The sequence below is a fragment of the Nothoprocta perdicaria genome, unplaced genomic scaffold (genome assembly GCF_003342845.1).
Source record: "Nothoprocta perdicaria isolate Ctin4 unplaced genomic scaffold, notPer1 scaffold_552, whole genome shotgun sequence".
Lineage (NCBI taxonomy): Eukaryota > Metazoa > Chordata > Aves > Tinamiformes > Tinamidae > Nothoprocta > Nothoprocta perdicaria.
Window position 1 is genome coordinate 3,623 of NW_020455813.1, and position 22,749 is coordinate 26,371.

The window sequence follows — 22,749 nt, forward strand, 5'->3', positions numbered from 1 at the left end:
CCTTATCCAGACTACTACTAGGAGACTTTTGGCTGTTTAAGAAGTTGTAGGTATGGTGACCCCAAGCTTAAGCCTTCCCTTAGAGCTGGGCCTATGCTTAGGGTCCAGACAGCAAAGAAGCCTAGAAGCCCATGCGTTTTTCCCTTGTAAGCACTTGAGAAAGGAAATATAGGCCACTATGCAGAACAAAGCAAGAAGCCCATTTTGCCTTTAGGTGGCACCAGGCCTATGGAACCCAGCCTTCGGCCTAGGGGTAGGTTCTGGATTAACACAGAGAGAAACCTAGAGTCCCATGGGTTGCTGCAATAGAATACACTTGCAGAAAGAAGTTATCAGACACTCTGCGGAATAGCACTAGGAGCATATTATGCATTTAGGCAGCACTCTGCCTATGCACCTCCGGTTTCCGGCTAGGGTTAAGACAGAGAGAAAGCCTTAAGTCCCATGGACTGTGGTCCTAAAAAATACTTTAGAGAAGAAACATATGACTATGTTGAATGGTGCTAGGAGCATATTTTGTGTTTAGGTAGCACAAGGCCTATGGAGCACAGGCGTTAGGCAACCATTAGGGTTAGGGGTAGGGTTAGAGCTAAGAGAAAGCATGGCCCCCTTGGGGATTGGTCCTAGAAACAACAGTAAGAAGGATATACAGCAGCTTGGCCCTAGAAAGAACAAGCAAAAGGATATATACCACCTCATGCAGACTACTACTACTACTAGTAGCCTACTACTAGGAGGCTTTTAGCTGTTTAAGCTTTTTCATTTTTAGGTTTCCCACTAAGATTATGTTTATATCTAGGGTTAAAAGACTGAAGACACCTGGAGTCCCCTGAGTAGTTGCCCTACAAAAGGCTTGACAAAGGCAATATTGCACCCTATCCAGAATGGTGCTAGGAGCATATTTTGAATAGCAAAAAAAATTGTGTTTTGGTAGCGCTAGCCCCTATCACCATAGGCTTTGGGATGGTGTTAGGGGTAAAAGAGAACATGTAAAATCCCTTGGGGAGTAGCCTTAGAACGGTGAAGTGAAAGAAAATGCAGTATCATATCCAGACTGCTGCTAGGAGTTTAATGGCTGTTCAATCAACATAAGGCATGCTGACCTCAGTGTTAAGGCTAGGTTTAGGTTTAAGAGTAAGAGAAGGCCTTGAAACCCTTGGAAAGCTGATGGTAGAAAGGGCAGGCTAATGGAAATATATCATCACATCCAGAGGGCTGCTAAGAGTGTATTTTTTTTTTCAGACAGTACTAGGCGTGGTGACTTTGGTCTTCAGGCTAGGGCTAGGGTTAAGAAAAAGAGAAAGCCTACAGCCTGATGGAGAGTGGTCCTAGAAAGCCCTGGCAAAAGGAAATATACTGCACTAGGTAGATAGCACTGGAAGCATATTTTAAGTTCAACCAGGTTTAGACTCAATTCAGCAACTATCCGCAGTATATACCAGCAAAGTAAAAGCCACAGTAAGTCAGACAGTGCAAAAAGGTACAACTGATGACAAAGTGTTTTTATAAGTGAAAGCACAGATAGAAAATTCTCACCTTAGACTTACCATCTCTGATTGCAACACCTCACAGGCAATCTGTTACCACACAGAAATAATATCACATTTAACAGACCTAGTAACCTTTTCATGAATATGAGAGTAGTCATCTTTTGTGCTTTAGGATTGTGCCCATTCACCTAGATTCTTTTATAAATTAAGAGTAAACTTTTGAACAAACCTATTTTTACTGACAAATCCATGCTGATCTTTTTCTTATTTTTTTCTTCTGGCACGATGTACTGCAACCAAACCATACTCCCACGAAACTCACTGTTTAGTATATGTGGTTATTACCCAAAACCTAGACAGCTATTTTCTTCTGAAAATCAAAACGGAATATCAGGTCATCTTTGGAATACTTCCTTTTATCTTAAGGTGTTTTTGTCTCTAGGTAAGCTTTTTCTGCTCAGAAGAAACTTGGTGGCGTAGTGCTGTTTGAAAAAAAATTAACTCCCAAGTAATAGGTAATGCTCTCAGATTTAGACACTGAGAACACCAATCCATAAGTAAACTGCATGAATCTATAACTGTCACACATCATAAAAGAAAATCTTGGAAGATTTTATACACAAAGATGACAAACTAAACACATGAGTATGCAGAGAGAAACGAGAAAAAAATGCACAAATTGTTCTTCCATAGGAGTGCTGACAAAATACATGCGCCTTTACATTTCTGTACAGAGAATAAGTTTTATCTCTGTAGACAGTAGTTGTTACTTCATATGCAGATGTATTACTTCTGCCGTTTCTGTTATTAAGTCTATGACTCATGAACATCTATGAATTTCTAGCACTGGGGATACACCTGATACATAAGTACTCACTATCAAGACAAGTCTTACCTACTACCAAGAATTGGCTCCCCAGAGGCTCCCAAAGCAGAATAATCCATGCCATAAAAATTGAGCCCTAGAAGTATTTTCTTCCTCCATTTTGATTCAGGATCTAGCACCTCAACACAAGCTTGTATCCATGGAAGAGGAGAATTAGGACCAGGTCTGTTGGGTTAGCAAAAAGAATTGGCAGTAAGAAGGAATGCACATTCATTCTCAAAAGCTTTCTCTTTTTAACTAGGTTAGCTGCAGAGAGAAAAGTACAACACACAAAAAAGAGAGAAGGTTAATCCATGATCCTATGATGATTAAATGTATATATATTGGGACTTGAATTGCTGATGCACAAAACATGCTGCCTCATTCTTCAGAGGACTTCATGATCTATTTTTAAGTTCAAGGAACATGTCTCTTCTTACTCTAAGTCAGAATCTAACTTCTTCCGTAACACTAAGTTTCGCTTAATTCACATAAATTCAAAACCCTGGAACTTTATTTCTTTTCCATGCTGTAACCTAAAATAACACAATGGGACAAAAATCTTTTCTATTTGCTTATAGAAAGAAAAAACAAAAACAGATTTAAGTGGTTACTTAGCAACTGAATGGTTTATTTTTGGACATTTTTAGTATAAAACCCTAAACGGTCAATTCAGTGACAAAGAAAAGCTCCATTCACAACATGAGCCTAGCCAGCATACTTGGAGTGGTTGAACTTTGTATATACAATGAATCAGGATATCATCTTCTCTCCCTTCCTATGTTCACTGGAAAGGCAACCAGGCTTCCTTGTAAACACTCAGTGCCACAATAAAAAGAAAAGCACATTCCCAGTCTCAAATATCAGCATTCTTTACTCTGCACTACTTAACTACTTCAAAGTATTCTGGATACCTGTGCCATTAAAACACAATGTGCCAATATAACATAGAATTTCACTGGAAATCGTGTTTGTATTTAAGGCAACAATTTTATGGAAGAACAGAGGTATTAAGCTGTATTTCATATATTGAGACCAAACAAAGTAAATTCAAGCATAACGATTTTTTTCCCCCAAAGTTCATCTCAAAGTAGAAGCAATATACCTCACAAACTATGCTTATTTCAGGCATAGTGAGTGCATTACCTGAAAACTGCCTCCATCTCCCTTTCAAGTACAACAAGGTTAGCAGCTCAAGCTCAGATCTAAGTAACCTAAGGTATCAATAAAGGCAGAAAGGCTAGTAGAATATGTGATTTTAGCAAAGCATAAAGCACAGTGCAGCTTCAGCAATTAGCAAAAGCACAGAGGAAGTCTATTGGAAGTAGATATCTCAGAACGCATTCAGGGTTCCACATGCATTTATAAAATATGTACTAAAGCTCACATGACCCTATCTTCATAGGAATCAGCAATAATTAGAATGAAGTTAAACTGTATACAAATTTATGCTGCAATCACTGCTCTCATTGCAATGTAGATTAACCTTGACATACAAATCTCAGTAACCAACTTTTTTGGACAAACTCACTTGCTATTCTAGCAAAGTAACTCATATTGTAGATTTAATAGCAACATAACCAGGAATCAGTTCCTTCAGCAATGCTCTACTAAAATTAGAATCTTACCGTTGTGGTGTTGAATAGTCATATGTCATGAGACTGAAGCCATCTATTGCCAATGCCAGCTGATCAAATTCTTTCTTTGTGAACATTCCTGGCTGGTTAGTCCTTTTCGAACAGAAGCAAACAACAAAAAGAAATTACTATATAGTCTGGCTTGCTCTATCAACTTGCATTGTCATTATGGACAGAACAGTGAGTGTAAGGGCTGTGCGCTAATCCAATTGCCTTAGAAAAAAACCAAGTGAATTCTAAAGGCCTCTATGAAACTTAAGTGCCCAACCTGTCAAATTGTTCTTGCTTCTTTTAAGACTAAGCAGCTGAGCTGCATTTAAGCAAATGCGTAGGACTGTTGATACTAAGACATAAACCAAAGGTAATTTTTGATTAATCTCTGAAGAAAGGAACATTTCAGCTTGTACTATACTTAACACAGTTTTTCTAACAGATAATGCAAATCTTAATTTCCTTTCATTCACTACTAAAAAGTCCTAAAAAGCAGAACACCAATATAACTTTAAGCTTTCTGTGAAAGACTAAGATTGTTTTCTTTACACAAAAAGCCTATTTTTTTTTTAGTTTAGGAGCTGGGGAAGAGAGGAGGAGAAATAGACCTGGAAGAAGAACTTTCACATTCCTGCATACAGTAATGAGATAAGGCAAAGTAATTACCAGTTTCCAGAATTGGTTTAAGAAGTCAAGTCATCTGAAAGCATTCAGCAAAGTATGCTGCTTGAAGAAATACCTGTTTTTCTTTTGAGAGCAAACTCTTTTCCAAATCAGTCTACACAGGAACACAACTATACACATTTACGAAGTGTTCTCATTTCAAATAATGGTTCATTACTGTACCCAAGGAAGACAGAACCTGTCAGCCTGACTTCATCCATTTCAACCAGGGGACAAGGACTGCAGACAACCTGCTGGAAAACTCTGAAACTGTTTCAAAAAGAATTCATAACATCCAACTACCAACACAAATAGTATAGCGAGATGGAAACCTTAATCACATTGCACAGATGGCATTGAACTAAAGAGGTAGAGAAGCTGCTGCCAGAACCATGTCCTCAGTCAGAGGATTCCTGAACATCTAAGATGGGATGGACAGGAAGAGCTGCAGCATGCTATCCAAAATAGCCTTGGAGAACAGGATTCATAGGGAAAAACAATGGAGAAAAAAAGTGGTTTTGGACATTTATGAACCCTGTGTTGCTACTAAGTCATTCTAAAAGACCTGAAGGATTGCACAAGACTCCTGTAGATGGTTGAGGAGAGGCTGCATACAGAACTGCCACTGGTATCAGAAACCACCACTTCAGGTAGAAAACAGCAGGCATCTGCTGCCTAGACAAGCTACACGTTAAAACCACGCACATTCCACCACAACTGGAGAGGGAGGGAGAATGGTTCTCAGTGATAAATTAATGTAATCAACTGAAAAATCACTTATTTTGACTCTTATTGCTTTTGGATCAGTGTTTAAATCCACATCCAACAGTGTTTGATGAATGGATATGAATGAATCAGCAGAACATAGCAGCATTCACCTACAGCTTTACAAGGACACTTTCTGTTCCATCACATTAGGAAAGAAGTTAATAGACTACAGGTTTTGATGTGTTGTAAAATAAATCATTTAATGTGTCTATTGTGCTATAAGGGAGTTGAGCATGAACGACACCAGCAAGCAAGGTCAATCTGACCATGCATGCTTTGGTTTACTTAGCTCTAATATGTATGAAGTATAGTAGCACTCTGGCATTTTCAAGTTTTCAGAATCAATGGTTTACTTGTCATATTAAGCAGTAAAAAAATACCTTTCCTTCTGAGACTTCACGTACAAACTGTAAACGCAAGTCTTCTTCTGCAACCCATCACTGGACTTTTTTAATTGCCATTGCTTGCCATTTACTGCAATTGCAAACATTCATACATTTATTGCAATTGCAAACATACAACCATTCTATAAGAAGAAAGTGAAGAACATCTTCAAAACTATATAATGGCAACCTAGATGCCCCGAGGCAAAGCAATTCCCCAAATCAAATGCCAGTGAAGCACATTTTCTGTAAATTGATTTTGATTACTCATGAGGACAAATGCATAAAAATAATTATATTATGCATTAGATACTACGGTAAATTGGATTACTTTACAGATTAAATAGGGTAATATTTTACTGAAACTGACAAGCAATTTGCCCTCTACACCCACTTTTCACAGATATAGATACAGTTATTCACAGATCTATATCCGTAAGTTAAGATGGATAGTGCCTATTGTTTTATCCAAACTTGTAATTGAATTTCTTTGACTACACAGAAATACCATCTGAGAAGCAAGGGCGGGAGTTCCCAAATTAGATCAAATATGGCAGTAATAAATACACTTTGTCAATCATGGAAGAAGCAAAATACCACAACTCTTACGCAGGAAACATCTCCCACCAGTTCAACCAGCACCAGTCAATTCTGCTCTAGTCAAACAGTTTGGAAAACTGCCTGCTAGTTAAAAAACAGGATTCAGAGAATCTTGCCTTACGGAACATTTCTAATTCAAAAGAACTAGAACCTACAAGTAAAGAACAAAAAATAAAAAAGATTTTTACACGGTGGTTATGCCTCTAATTTGAGGCTATCCCATCATTCTGATACTTAAATTAATCTTAAAAGTCAATTCAAAGGTAGGCACATACTATTGAGTATGCAGCTGAGAAAACCAGTACAGAGAAAGACATTTGGCACAAGACATTCAGCAGAAGTCCGGGAAAACAGAAGTTTGAGTCTTAGTCAAAAGCCTGCCATTCTCATATGACCTGAACAATGTTTCCAAAATATTCAGTGAAGAGGCAGAGACTCCATCACTATTTACCCTTAATATACACTATACATAAAGACTGTTTGTTATTAAAATTGGGTTGTTTAATTTGCCAGCCATCACAGCTCTCAAAGTACAAAAGGCAGCTTTCCACACATGAATAATATGAAAACTGAATTACTTGAGATCTTGAAAATGTCTTTGTATAGAATTAACCTTAATCTCTGAACTGCTTCATTTTATCTTTGAGGTATGGCAATATTTTTGTTTTGGTCCACCGCATCTCCTAGAGAAGTGATAGAGATTCTACCATGCGCTTTAGAGAGACATTTCTTTGGCTGATTTTTTCTGCCAAAAATATTCTGAAACCTTTTACACATGAGCCACTATTCATTTATTTCCATTCTTAGCTAAGGCCCTTTTTACTTGACTAAAGCAGGTCCTTTACTTTGCTGAGCGTTTCCCCCCGCCCCCTCCTCCTAGGCTCTCGACTCAAGTTTCTGTTACTCAACACAGAAATTGAAGAAAAATTGTTCTCCCGAGAGCATGGGTTTTACTTGCCTATATTCCCTTCAATTTAACTTTTTTTTTCTGATGATAGATTTTTACATAGAAATGTATGTATATATTCTGTATGTATGCATGTATACTTATATATGTGCAGCCCTATACATACACAGAAATTTTTATATGGACATCAACAGAAGAAACCACCTGTTTTCTTTGGAATTTCTGTATAGACAGCTCAGAATCACATGGCCCCTTTTTGCTATTCTACAGTTGCAGCTTCTCAAGTGCAGGGCAGTCTCTTTCAGAGCCTAGAAAGCCTATTATGTGCAACTTCTAGGTAGCACAGGGCCATCTTTATCACAATTCTCATTAGTGCTTCACTGATAAGTACTTCTATGAGGTTTTGACTTTGTAATCTTTCATACTGAAAGCTGAAAAAAATACTCCAGTATCTCAACAATGCAACTTTCATTTGCTTTCCAATGAATCTACATTCTCAATTACTTCCTGTCTCACTAAGATCACTTCCAAATGAAGTAAGATAATTAGAAGTCTTGTAACCGTCCATGATTCCCTGCAAGTCTGAGTTACATTCTTGTCCTCACCTTCCCTTTCCCTTCTAAAAAAGATTTTTCTCCTGTATCCTCACATCTTTAAGTGATCCTTCATAAAGATGACCAATTTTTGCATATTTGTTTGCTGTATATATGTTTGTAGCTCTTTGCAAATCTTCCCCTTCATCTTCCTTTATCATCAGCTATTGAATTTCATAGCTCCTCACAGTTAGTAGCATAAAGTATAAGAGCATCACATTTTATGAACACACACCAGTGAATTTATTTAGTTCATGATCACTGATTAGAAATTCACTGTTTCTTTACATATGCAGTCTGTTCCTACATCAAATACAAGAAAGCTAAGATTTCTACTCAGTGAACCGTGCCAATGGTAAGCGTCAATACTAAGGTACTCAAATGCATAAGCAAGCTAATCTAAAGTATTTTCATGCAGGGAATGTGTTCTTGGCAGAGCTGTAACTACCCCATCTAATTCATCAAAATTCTTGGAGAACAACAGCTCACAAAAGGTGCTCTCCACTATTAGTATTTAGGAAGTAGTTCTGTGACCAACAGGATTATGAAGCTTAGATTCCCATGACTGTTTTGCAACTAGATTCTCTGGTGTCTTTTAGAAACTTTCTCCATTTACAATGCCTTCTCGCTGATGGGTCTTGGGGAAGGACAAGTCTTCATCTGTCTGACTTTTTTTTTTTTTAATCATGAAGTAGCAGGGGCCTGGCTATTAAAAATTGTACACCTACAGCAATTTCATCTGAAACTGGCCCACTGATTTAAAAAAAGCTTCTGTGGATAGACAAACAGGACAGACAGAGCTGACAAGGATCTTGTTTTCTTTAGGCTAACAACCAAACTAATCGGCATTTGCAATAGCATTGCTTTGCCTGCTTCATGCAACACCAGGACCTTGACACAACTCTGCTATTTTGAGCTGTGAACAATAATTATAAAAATACTTCTTACTGTAGGAAAACATAACCATGCTGCATGCTTAAGCAAAAAGATTCTCAGACAGCAGATTTAATGTGTAGGCGAGGCTGAATTCCAGGCAGTTGGTTGGAGATTTTCAAGTAGCACAGCAGGAATTTCATCTTTGACCTCTCTCCCTCAGCAAGTATATCCTTGCAGCTAACATATCAAGCCTTTTACAGAGATGCATGCTACTCAGTAAGCATTGCAGAAAATGTGCAAACTTAGTATTCAAATAAGCTCACATATATTTGTAACATAGCCTTCCCTTGCCCTTCTTAAAGGAAAATGCTTTCAAGAGCTCAAGAGCTGCATATAGCGATATGTTCCAAATTTCATTTGACCTAGCGCTCAAATACAGTACCTGGGTCTGTGGCCTGCACACTCAGACCAGTAAAACACAAGGACCATGCATTGCAAAACCAAAATTGGTCTTATGGTTCACAAAACCATAGTCTTGAAGTCAGACCACTGTGAGAAAAACACCACAAATCTCATGTCAGCATGCATTTCTTCTGTTGCAAGAGAAATACGCAAGTCACATTCCTCCTAAAATGGAAAAATCAAATTGAAAGGAAATTCCATAAAATTAGTTGAATCATCACTGCCTGGGACTCTTCCAGTCCTGGCTTTTGGTCTAATTCTCCTTCCAGGACACTCCCCATTTTACATGCAAAAGTTTTGAGTCATGCACGAGAAGCTAAAGGAGGTTCCTTTCCCTCTCAATCAATGACTATGTTCTTCACATCTGTCAACCACATTCATGTAATCCAACAAACTACCTTATTAATAAGGAATAATACAAAACTGCTGAGAAACTTTATCTCGGCAGACAAAAATTTTTGAATACTGTGCAAATAAAAGAGGAATTCTGATAGAGGGGGGAAAAAAAGCCTAACAGCTCATTTCTATGAGCCTCCAATGAGCTGGAACAGCCTGAAAATCCCAGTATGATTATTCAAGTGAAAAGCACAGAACACTACTGCTTTCACCTCTGCATGTTTTGCACAAGATAACATCAGCTGGAGACCAGGTTAACCTGGATTGACAGATTCCCAAAAGATGCAGTTATGCAGAAACTCATAGAACGGCCTCAAGAGAGCTGAAGATGGGACGTCAGAATACTGAAAGAACATTGACAAAAAACACTGCTCCCCCCAGTAAAACCTACAAGCCATAAGATTACTCTACACTTGCCTCCTCATATGCTTCCTTCATCATTTCTTCTCAACAACAGTCATACTTGGAATAGAAGTTATATGGAGGGAAGGATTAAAGGGAATCTAACTTGAAAGTCAGGCTTTTGAATTTTCCTCTGTAAGAAACCACTGCAACTAAGCATGAACAAGACTAGCCACAAGCAGCAATTTTACATTTGATTTACAAAATTGACATATTAAGCATCTCTTAGTTTATGAATTCTCTTCCTTTATGTTACAACACACAACTGCAACCACAGTAAAATGGTCTTACATTGCCTACACATTGGGTGCAGTATGGATATAAACAAATCATTTATATTGAAATACTGTCCATCTAATTTACTGATAACTGCATCTTTGTAAATAAGAAACATAATTTTAACATGCATGCATATACAATTACATCAGTAAGTATACACAAACAGGACTGAGAACCAAAAGCTTATAAAGAAAGAATGAGAAATTGGTTAACACTTTTTTTTAAATAACATAATTAAGTTCCAGTTTCCTGGTTCAATTTCATAAAGGCCAGCCATTTCACAACAGTTTCTTTCAATTTCAAAAGATGGGAGAGGCAGAATTTGCCTTTCAAACAGAAAGTTGACAACGACAAGCCACTCGGACTGAGACGCCATCACGTATAAACACAACTCCACCACACGTATTTTGAAAAGCGTTAACAAATGGATACAGCTTTCCTAGTCAATGATGCCCTTCCTAGCCTCACAATGAAATACTAAGACAATTAACTCCTGGAGTTATCAAGCCCTTCTGGCTTGATTATTGCTTTGACTCAGTCTTCAGCGGCAAGACCATCAATATCAGAGGTCTGGGCAAAGTTACCTTACATTCATTAGTGTGATGTTTAGAAAAATTGCATGATTAGAAATAAAGAGCAACAAACTTATCTCAACATTACTTGCATCTATTTTTTTTTCTCCCTCTTGATTTGTTGCAAATGCAGTACAAGCAGTCTTGTCTGTTCACGTACTAAGCTCACATTCTAGACTACAATTTAGCATATTTTTCAGATACACCACACAGAACAACTCCCATTCATAGATATGAAAGAAAGGAAGAGGAAGACCTAATAAACCAATGAAGAAACACTTAAAGATGCATAAATTGTCATAACGTTTAGATCTCAATTAAGCATCTTATGTTAACAATAACACTCCCTATGCCAAAAATCACTGTATTAGCTTCCGAAAAATAGTCCCATAGAAAGTACACCTCTGAGCAGGGCCTGTTCCCACATTAATCTATCAGTCTGTTGATATACAGACTAAACAGGAAGACTACAGTCTTCCAAACTCAGACCAACAGGTGTGATACACACCAAGTCTCAGTCTAGTATAATTAGAGACATACTGCATACAACAATTTCAATACCTGGGAGAGAACAAAAAACGGCTTTAAAACACACAGAGCCCAATATTAGAAATTATGAAGAATATTTTAATGGTGCAGATAGCCTGGAGACATTATGGTAACATTAATTCATTGGAGGAGTTGTCAAGTTTAAGATCACCTTGGTCCCTATCAGAACCATCTTAGTTACAGTTTATTTTACCTCAGGAAAAAAAGCACCTTTCAATACTATTTTCTATTGTTCAAGTTAGTAGCTTACTTTCAGAAAAACAAAGCTCTCAAACCTCCTTATGCCCTGTTTACAAGTGCAGCAGTAGTGTCATGGGAGAATTTAAAATTCAGATGTCTTCACAGACTGTGGTTGCCAGCTGTTGACCAAAAAGATCACAATTCAAAATAAAAAAAAAAAAAAAACTCAAATCAAGTGCTTTGCGGGAAAACCACAAGCCTTACTTTCCTTGCTGTTATTAGCATTCCAGAGCTTGCTTAACATTTCTCAACAGCAACAACTTCTTTATCAATTTCTCAGATTAGATCAGAGTGGCTATTAAAAAAACAACCATACACACACACACACACACATATATATACACACACACACACACAAAGGCCAGTCAGCTTCTCTATCAAGAACATTTCAACCCAGTGCTTTAGATCCATAATAAGAAAGTCCTTGGAGTGGTCACTCCACAAAATATGGAAGTTTCACATCACCAAAGGGTTGTAAATGACTGAACAGTAAAAAAAATTACTGCATTCTGATCAGAAAAAAAATGTATTCATGTACCAAATGATTTTTATTGCAAAACACTGACAGCTGGCATTTCCTTAATATACATATCCCATCCCAGCTGTAGCTTTTGCATTACCCAGTCTCCAAATACGGACAAATACAGGATCTGTTCTTGTCCTGAGTAGTCAGAGCTTTTACAAAGCCAAACTAATTACCTGTGGCCCATCTGGTCTGAACCAGGAGATGTCAAGAAGGAGAAAGTGCCAACAATTACATGTCCTTAACAGAAAAGCATAACATCCCCTATCTGACACCTAGGGACAAACAAGCCTGAAAAATGCTGTGCCTTTTTCCAGAAACTATTCCAGGTCAGTGCCAAGGTAGGCTGGCAGATCAGTATGCACTGTTTACACTGTATTTTTTAATAACTTAAATATATATGTGAAATTTATGTGAAAAAATATCTGACATCAGACAACCTGAAGAGCAAATAAACTGTCTCATGCTGTTTGCTACTGTATTCACTGTTTCCCTTCCCACTGCTGTTCCTGCTACTTTGCTTCAGTCTCTTTGAGGAGTCATTTAAGCAAAGCTATTCACAAATGAACATCCACTGTGTCACCATTTGGTTCTCTTAATTTCCAAACTATTTCAGTGCCTCTGATGCCAGGGCTTAATGCCCAGGCAAGTCACGGTCCAATAGTAGAACATCATGCATAACAAGCCTGTACCCTGGGAGCATATGAACTTAATTTAAAAAAAAAACAAAAACTAACACACCAAATGTAGGCTAATTCCTCCTTGCAAAGATTAAAATACTAATTTATTTTTTAGCAGAATTTTCCAACATCACACAAACTTATGCACCAATTCTTCCAAGGCATGCTAAGTGCTGCAAATGACAGATGTGGGGAGGAAAACATTCCACCATCCACTCTGTCCTGTGTCAGTTGACCTACAGATTTTAACGATCCTTCCTAGCGGGAATTCAAAAGCTGACACGTACCTGTTTCAACACATAAGGGTGCAGCCAGAGCATGGTTGCATTCATATTACAGAGCAAAGAATAGCCTTTAAAAGTCACTTACCTCTGAGAATTGTTCCTCTTGAGCCCTCTCTCAATCTATACAAAACATACTCAACTTTTGACAGCTGCAAGTCAGAGCCTTGCTACATTGAGCTGGCAGCCCAAGAGACAGCAGCAAATACAGGAAAAGGAAAAGTTAGTAGAGAGAGGAGAAAAAACACATACAGATGTAGCTGAGATCTACTAACAAACATCTAAATTTGCTCTAAGAGAACCCAATTTGTAAAGAGATCTGACTGGCAGATCTATGCTTCAAGCCTTTATACAAAGAAATAAAACCCAAGAGGAAACGGCACGGCTCTGAGCGTAGAACAATAGGTTTACTGTAATTGGAAGGTATCATTAACATTTTTTTCCATATAAGTCACCTACAAGTCATTCCTTACCCAGTTTCCACTCTCCTCCATACAGACTCATATTTCAACCTGATTCCTGTGAACCATCATGTTCATTCTACAGATTCTCTAGTGTGTCATAAACAATATTAAGCTAGTCAGCTAGTCTATACAGCCCATTTGAGAATCAGCTCCGTGCCTTCTCCAGTGCTGAATTTTACGCCTTAAGCCCAATTTCAAAAATCTCAATACATCAGTGCATCCTTCATACCCCAAAAAGCTTGTTTTTAAGAAAAGTGATACACATGCTCAAATAGTAGACTCACAAATACACTATTTCATATATACAAAGTTATAGCAAGGCAATTGTATTTGTGACAGCAACAGCTTTGAAAGATGACAGACGAGACTAAATCATCCATATCCTTTGCCTCATACGCAAAATACCTGTTGATTGTGGCATCCTTTGAGCCAGGAAACTGTGATGTTAGCAAGCTTTTTTTTTTTTTTTTTAAACACATACATTTCCCACTTTCCACACAGAAGCCCAAAGTAAAAAGGGGTGAAAACAGCTGCTAGTAAGCTTCAGTTTTTCCCTGACATCCATTTTTCTCAAAAGGCTCATCAGCAGAACTGATTTTCACTGCTATCTAAAAAAGTTTTAAATAGGAGTAATAAATAATTCTGGTTACTTTCAATCACACTGCAACTCTAGGAAGAAAGGGCTGAAGCTACTTAAAGACAGCCCTTCACATCTGCAATATATTCTGCTGCCAGAAAAAAAAAAAGAGTAATCGAAGAACTGAAAAAATGATTTTGAAGAGGAAAAGATTTAAAGACTGAAAAAAAACAACCGCACATACCTAGAGAAGCTCTATAACTTACACCAGGGAAGGCAGCAGACATTTTTTAATACTTTTACACATTCAAACAAGAACACCTAAGGTTAGGGATGCGTGCTGTACTTTGAGTGAGGAGCACACAGTACATTCAAAAATTGGAAAAAAAAAAAGAATCACTTGGGTTCCTGAGACTTTCAAATGAAAGCAACAAAAACACAACTAGCATGCATTCATGAAGATAGTGAGGACTAAATTTGATATGCATTATTTGCCAAGATTGCAAGAGCTTTAATATGCTCTCTTCAAAACCTACATCCTAAGAGAGTGAAAGACACAGTTACAAATTTAACTGCACTTGTTTCACTAGCAAGTTACAGATGGTTATGAACCACCAGGTTATAAAATGACATTACAGCACAATCCACTGAAGGACATGAAGCTCTTATCTTCTGCTTTGTGGGATAGTCTGACAAAATTTTAAGCCCTAATTTTCAGTCATCTCTAGATCCAGCTGCTTAACAACTATTCTTTCTTACACAAGTGGTGACTAGGTATTCTGCAGCTGTCAGATCCTTTTCCAACACAGCTCTGTGCAGCCAGTTCTTCACATTTTACATGTTTATTTTCACATTTTACATATTTATTTCTCCTTTATTAAAACAACATTATGCTTTTCTCTTTACCTACCTCAGATGATTACTAATCTCTTTTTTTTTTTTTAATGTTTCTAACATAATTTCAAGTTTTTAATCACATCCTTCTAATGTTTGCTTACTAATGTGATATCTTCCACATACTTAAAAATTCACTGGTCCATGATGTTTTAGGGAAGCACATCAAGTCACTTCCATATGGGATATACTGCCTGTGATTTTCTAGGCTGTTGGATATTTGGAAAAGTAGTCATAAGACAGCAAAGATGGATATTATGCTTCATAGAGCAACATGTTCCATATATACAGGATGCCTTGAACTTGCTATGCACGGGCAGAGTTATGCATTCGGCTGTACAGCATATGCACAAGTTTCTGCTTGGAAAATTCAAGGGCCACAGCTGAGGTATCCTCCTGATCATGTGGTTATACTTTAAGATGTAGCAGGGCTAAAGGATCTCCAGAAAAGCACAATGATCCAATGTCTAGAAAATGAAGAGAAAAACTCTTCCTACAGAGAGCTTTTGTTTTAGAGGCAACAAGGAAACATTCCTCACACATACACGAATGCTTCCAGATCTAAAACTGTGAAGTAAAGAGTACATTCTAGAGACAAGCATGTTTCATTTTAAACACTACTTTGATAGACCAGAGGCATGTAATCACAATACACCAACAGCAAATTGTGTGCAGTTTCTCAGTAATAGCATTTCCAAGAACTTGCTTCAAAGGGAAGTGAAAGCTTCAATGACTTGTTCAAAATGTGCATCATTTTTGTCAATAATCCTAACTACCATGTCCCCTAAGGCTAAATGAAAACATACAGCTCACTGACCTAGGCTTCGTTCTGAAAAGCAAGTTAAGACATGGGTAAGAACATCTGTACTTCATAGAGTAATTATAAAAAGTCTAGCATGCTAATACTATTTATGAGACCACATGAATGCTCACTCATGTTATTTGAGGCTTCTTGAACAACTGCAACAATCCATTTCTAGATTTTTCCTCCTTCCGTAGCATTTTAATTGCTATACTATATACACATAAAACTCAAATTTACAGGTTTTAAATCAACTTATTTTTCCAGATGCAGTAATTGATACTTTAACAGGCTTTCTATCTTCAGCTAGAAGACTCTTTAAGAAAGTAACAGTGTCTTTTGTGGCTCATACATTCAAAGTATGATAACACAAATTCTTAGTATACTATGATCTTCTCTGAAAGAGATAAAAGAAGTTTCTCATATACGTTAAATAAAAGTTGAAAATTTCACTTATTTACTTGAGATTTTATTTTATCCCACTTACAGATTCTGTAAAACTTCAAGGGATAAAGAATCATTTGCTGTTTAAGAGCCAGCTACTGCCTTGTATTTGCCTGCAGGCAGGTGTCATAAAAGCACGTCCAACACAAAATATGAACTGCGTGGTGTGTCTTAGCCATCAATATGCAACTAAAGAGCATAGTGTTATATTGTAGAGTCAGTGATACAGCCCATGCGTTTTTATTGCTAGTTTGTGCAAAGAACTCTACCTTGGGGGACCATTAATGTCCAAGCAAGCAACCACTAACAACCTGTCTACAAATACTAAGTTATTTAACACTATGTTTAGTGGCCATAACAGGTTTTAATGACTTAATATCTACAAAGCTGATCCTTGAGACTTATGTCATATGCTCAATGTGGGAAATAAACTACAAAAACCAGAAATGCCCTAGTTATACAACCAATGGAAAGACAACATCCTATCTGCAGCTCCTGCAAGCTTTCATCTGCCTTTGCTCTCTCTCAAGACAACAGAAAACAGAATTGTTATTCTTCCTGATGACATCACATGTTAAGATTTTTCTTTACGCAGTTTTCCTTCATGACCACAGCCTAAAACCACTATTGAACCTGAGCAAAATATATAATAATCCAATTAAATTCAGTTTACTTGCAAGCAAGAACCATTATTCAGATTCAAAGCCTCACTTTTTGCTTATGGAAATGCAAATATAAGATATCCTAAAGCATATAAGCAGTAAGAAACAGAAACAACTACCTCCAATCCTTTCGTTTTCAGACACAGTAGAACTGACACGACCAAATTTTAGGCCTCCTTTCCCAACATTCTTGTTTCAACAGCTTCTTTAACCCCTTAGCAATATCTACACTTATCTGCCTCCCCCCTGCCTTTTTTTTTTAGGCTAGTCTCCAAGAGAAAGAACAAACCAGTACCATCACATAAGATAGTAAGCATAATGTAGTTCACTCCAAACACAGTTACCCTATTCAGAGGGGGACTTGTGGTACCAACATAAAAGCATCCATACAAAGCTTTCATCAGTATAGTTAATGTGGTACATTAATTACTGAATAAGATCCATCACTTAAAAACAGTGTTAAGTTCCATATACTTAGGCCAGCAATTATATCAAGCCCAGGATTATTCAGCACAAACTGAGTTACCAACATTGCCAATTACTTGGTGATTAACAGGGAGAATACCTCTGGCCACTCACTGCTGTTTTAGATATGGTACTCCCATAGTTTATACGTCCACCATACATGCTAGAAGCTTTAACACTCCCTAACATTTTGAGGCAAGCTGTTGAAAGATAAGCTTTAAGTCTTCCGCAAACCATCTGCACTAGCAACCATTTACATAATACAGCAATCCTACTATCTCTCCTTTGACAGGCATGATAAGTCTCTCATCCCAAAAGGGAACACATACTCTTTACATCACCATTTGGGTTCTTGCTGTTTATTTCTCTTACAAGTCACATACATTTACAGGAAAATCATACAATTCCTGAAGATTAGGTGGGAGAAAACACCAGCTATCCTAATCTGGCTTTGCCAGTAGGATAGTTCCATATGTACTTTCTCCAGCAGCAAACTCTGTCAGATTCCTGGTTCCACTACATATGTTTCCGCCTTCAGACTGTGCCAGCAGAACAGTCTGTGGACAATGCTGTAAACATTTTAAAGAAGTGATCTGCATTCTTCGAAGTTTTCCCTTAGGCTACAACTTCAACTAAAACAAAGAGCACAGGCTTTACAGAATCCTTGAGCTAAACACAAGCTTCAGCTAGGGGATACATTTTCACTTAGCATAGGTTGTCAGCAAGAAGTTAAATAGACAACCCGGTAGGTTCCCTCCCTGCATCATACAATTGACCCCATGTGCAAGGTTGCACTTTCCAGATTTTTTTTTGCCTAAACAAAACAGTATTTCTAGCCCGTAAAAGTCTCTTTTCAGATAGCGTTTGCTGCCAGACTGTTTTGATCTTAATACTTATCAAAGTAGTACAAATTACAAATTCCTAAATAAACTGCTTACATTTTACTATGCTTTCTCTCTAAATATTAATCAGAGTAGAACACAAAAGAAACAGTATTTCAGTCCCTAAGATCCTAGCTGAAAAGGGTAATTGACACACAGCTCATGTCTCCTTTATCAGTCTTTTGCCAGCTACTGAGCTCTAAAATATTATATGATTCTTGATGGTACTTCTCAGCCTTTTGCTGCTTTTGATTAACAGTCTATAGCGATTCCAACAAGTAAAGGATATAAAATGCATTAAAACACTTTCAATCATGTTTAAGTGTTAAAATCCAAGTGATTTTCAAAGAATCTGATAACATGAGATATTAAATACACAATGAGAAATACATTTCAGTAGAAGCCCCATTATGCTATAAAGCTAAGTTTTCAAGTACAGCTGCTATATAAAAGACAGAAACAAGTTTTCAGGATTCTGCTCACAGATACCAATAAATCTAACACATTTCTAAACTTTAAAGCATTCATGCACATTGTGTCTATTTTAGGACTTTCTCCTTTACTGATGAACATAATTTCTTGAGTAAGCAGGTGGCACATTTCAATATTCACAACAGTGGTAGTAGCAATAGCAACACAAGGTCCAAACCTCACTGTCTTGTTCTAAGCAGTTCTGAAAGATGTAACTCATTACTGTAAATAAAGCAAAATCTAGTCAAGGCAAAAATAGCTTTATAGAATCTAGAGACGTATGGGATGCCTTCAACTTCCTGCTTCAGGCCCTAGGAAAAAAATAGGCCATAGAGATCCATGCAACTAAATGAAAAATAGACTTGAATCTCTCCTGTGAGACTGAACCTGCTAATAGATACAATCACCACCAGGAATTTTATAGTTTATAAGTCTTCTCTGCCTTCTCCCCACCATCAAAAGGAGTGACTGCATTTCATGGTAACTACTGTTTACAGTAATTACTTAAGTTCTATCAGAGCATGCATTAACATTTTAAAAAGTATGTGTGAGGAAGTGATAAAGTGCTTTACTAAAGCACTTACAACCAATGCTGTAAGTGTTCTTCCTTACTTTTTGTGTAACAGACTACAATTAACAGCAACAGAAAATGTCTCTAAAAAAGAACCATTAATTAAAATGAAGGGCAGAAGGCAATTTCATTCCAGCATAACAGATTGGAATAAGCCATAGACAGAAGTGAAGACCTAGTTGTTTATCATTATTTTTCACTTAACCAAAGCAAAAGGGATCTCAAAACATTTTAATTATAAGGCAGCATGCATGTGAGGTTAAGACATACAGCCCCCAAATTTTCCAGACAAATCTGCAAGAAATTAGGTTATTTGTGGTCTGCCAATATCACAAAGGTCATCTTGTGAGCCAGGATTTAATATCCATGTCTCTATTTTTAAATAAGTTTTGAAATTACTGCTCTTTCGTATGATGCTTTTAAACCACACTACACACTACTATAAATTATCACAGACAGACCTAAAGACACTGTACAACAACCAGTAGCCCTTTGTGAGCAAACATTTGCTCACAAAATCTTTGTGCCCTTTGTAAGCAAAGATTCAACCTTCAACCAAGTACCAATGAAAAGTAAACTGTTTATAACAGAAAGACAGGAAAAAGAGCCCCAACCAGACCTCCATATAAAGTGGGAAGAAATCTGTGCTATGAGCGTCACACTGTTCCTGGCAAAAACCTCAAGATACTGATGACTTCCACTTGAGGAATACTGCAATGCAAGCCTAGGACCATAAGTAACACTGGAAGGATACCAGAGAAGAGGCAGAAAGCAGAAAAACAACATTACCAATTATATTAAGACTTTTCTGTATTAGAGAGTTTAGACTATTAGACAACTAAAACATTAGCTCATGTATTTATTGTTAACAAATTCATGGCTCCACTTACAAGGTGTGTTGTATGATTTAGAGCATAACAAGCTTCCAAACTGCCTCATGCATATAGAATGTGTATTCAGATATAGGACAACCACAATACAGAGCACAGGGAAGAAAAGGAAACCAGCCACAAAGTTTAGAAAGAAGTAACACCTGTGTAAGTCTAGGGTTCTCCTGAGAGTGTCCTGAGGATCTATACTTTTAATGTTGTAAGGCAGTAAAACTGCAGTATTCCATCAGTACAATGTCTTGCAGAACATAACGTAAAAACACAAGAGCTGGTAGCTGAGTTGGAACCAGGAAGTTATGGTGACAGATAAAGAGCTCCTCAGAACACAAGCTAGGATATTTTACAGGACTGCACAGTTTACATGGGAATCCTGCCATATAACTACATATCATTTTCCATATGAGCTCCATCTCCCCTAGCAAGCATTCCTGTGCTATATGTGCTGAAAGATAACTGCTTACTGCTATTGAAACAGAAGAACATAAAACTAGTATATTTGTCAGATTCAAATCATTGCACAAAATCATTAGTATTTCTGGATATATGAATTACCAAGTCAAAACAGAAATAAACAAACACAGCCCTATTACAGATAATTCCTTCCAGTAGCTCTGCCTTTCTTGCTCAAAGAAAAAGCCATTATCTAACATAGCTGAAATTATGCCTACAGGCTCTGAAAGATTTTTTTTATGCTAGTCTATTGCCAAAAAGTTAAAAAGATTGCATAAAGTTATTCATCTTCATATTTGTTTCTTTTCTTGTGCTCTAGAATCTTCTTACCAGACATTCTGGGCTAACACACCAAGAAGAGGCACCTCTGCATGTTATTTTGAGATCAAAAGTTAGAAAGTATGTACAAATAATTGTAGTGACTATTCAGTGTGGCATGTAGGAGGACATGACCACCAATCAAGCTAAAGTAATCTTCTACTCATTTAAATCACATAGCTAAAAAAGCAATGAATTTATTGAATATTGAAAAGGACAGTACTTCTCATCTGCACTTTGCCATCTAAACAGGAATACTCACCCTGCTGCAACTGCAGGAGGGATGACCAAGATGAGTTTAAGTTGTGCTTCATGCAGAGCTTCAGAAAGGTGAGTGAGCAAGTGAATCAGCTCCCTGAAATATAAACATGTTGTCAGGGGAACAGGCAATAAAAATGGTGCTATATTAACACGAACAAGCTGGCAATATTAGGAATACACCTATAAGAGATCCAAAGAGTTGCTAGAGAATGACGACAGCAGAAAGACTTTGAGGTAGATTGCTAAAAGTTTACCCTCTTCCAGAAGGAAGAGCATCGAACTGCCAAAAAAAAGTCTCACTTAATTGCAACTAGAGACTTAACTAGCATCATGTAGTTAAATGCTTTCTAGGTTTATTTTAACTTAATTGTGCATGGTTAGCATGTAAAAATAGTGTATCTTACCAGAGAAGGGCAATCATTGAGGTCACATTCAGTATAAAACATGGATTACCATCCACTTTCTATAACTAGCCGCAGTTGAATAGATTCAGGTTGCCACAGTACTACTGCACTGAAGATCAGATAATTTGTAAAGATGCTTACACAGCTAGACATGCACTCTTCAAAGAGTATTTCTGGAGTCTATATTTACAAAAATAAATCTTTTTCTTTGCTATGCATAATCTTTTTGTTTCCAAATACATTAGTATATAGCTACAAAATAAGTGCCTGACAAGACTGTACCTAGAAGTACATCCTTCAGGAACAAAAGTGTAATGTTTATTCCTATTTCAAGAAGAGTTCAACATTACCTTCAATTGGAACTATTAATACAGGTTCTACCTTTTAAACAAGGTTTGATTTGAACCCTCAGAAACAAAAACTGGTGCTCTAATGTCCTCCAAGTCAGTATCATCCCCAGAGACATTCTTCTGGGATCACAGACCCACCATACAATTATTACAGCATAGGAATGATTGACTTGCACAAAGCAGACACTACCCGAAGGTATCCAAATACTTTTAATTTTTCCCCAAACAGTTTCATTCCTGATAAAAACTAAGGAGGCTACAGAAAACATTAGTCTTAAATCCTGGCAAACACACAAAAGCAAGCTTTATCACAGCCCCAGTGCCATCAATATTTTACACTTAGAGTTTGAGACCAGGCAGCACTGAACAGATCCCATCAATGAAATATCACAATCTGTCACCTATATTGTTCAAACAATGTAAAAACACGAGATTACAAGTATCAGCTTTTGGTCTGTCTGCAACATGTATTTCTACCATTCTTATTTGTGTTATTTGTGAAATAACAGCTTTTCTTCCCATTTTGTTCTATGCGTTCCACATTAACAGTGTCACTATTCAGACAAATCAATTACAGCAAATAATCATTTTCCATACGAAGACATTCAAGAATTACAACACCAAACACTAATCGGTTCCAATAAACACATCATAGCTCCCACAGTCTTATCATAGTCATAGTCTTATC

The 22,749-nt window shown here is 37.2% G+C and overlaps 1 protein-coding gene across 3 annotated transcripts in view; it reads right to left on the bottom strand.

Annotated features, from left to right (window-relative positions):
• Positions 1-2,343: 2,343 nt before the first annotated feature.
• CHID1 (chitinase domain containing 1) overlaps positions 2,344-22,749 on the bottom strand; it is a 36,548-nt gene continuing 16,142 nt past the window's right edge. For all 3 annotated transcript variants that reach the window (XM_026048572.1, XM_026048573.1, XM_026048574.1), the window contains 3 exons: positions 21,309-21,401; positions 3,984-4,085; positions 2,344-2,541 (listed from right to left, as the gene is read on the bottom strand). In XM_026048572.1, coding sequence (XP_025904357.1) covers positions 2,382-2,541; positions 3,984-4,085; positions 21,309-21,401 — 355 coding nt within the window. In that variant the 3' untranslated portion in view covers positions 2,344-2,381. The remainder of the gene's footprint in view (positions 2,542-3,983; positions 4,086-21,308; positions 21,402-22,749) is intronic.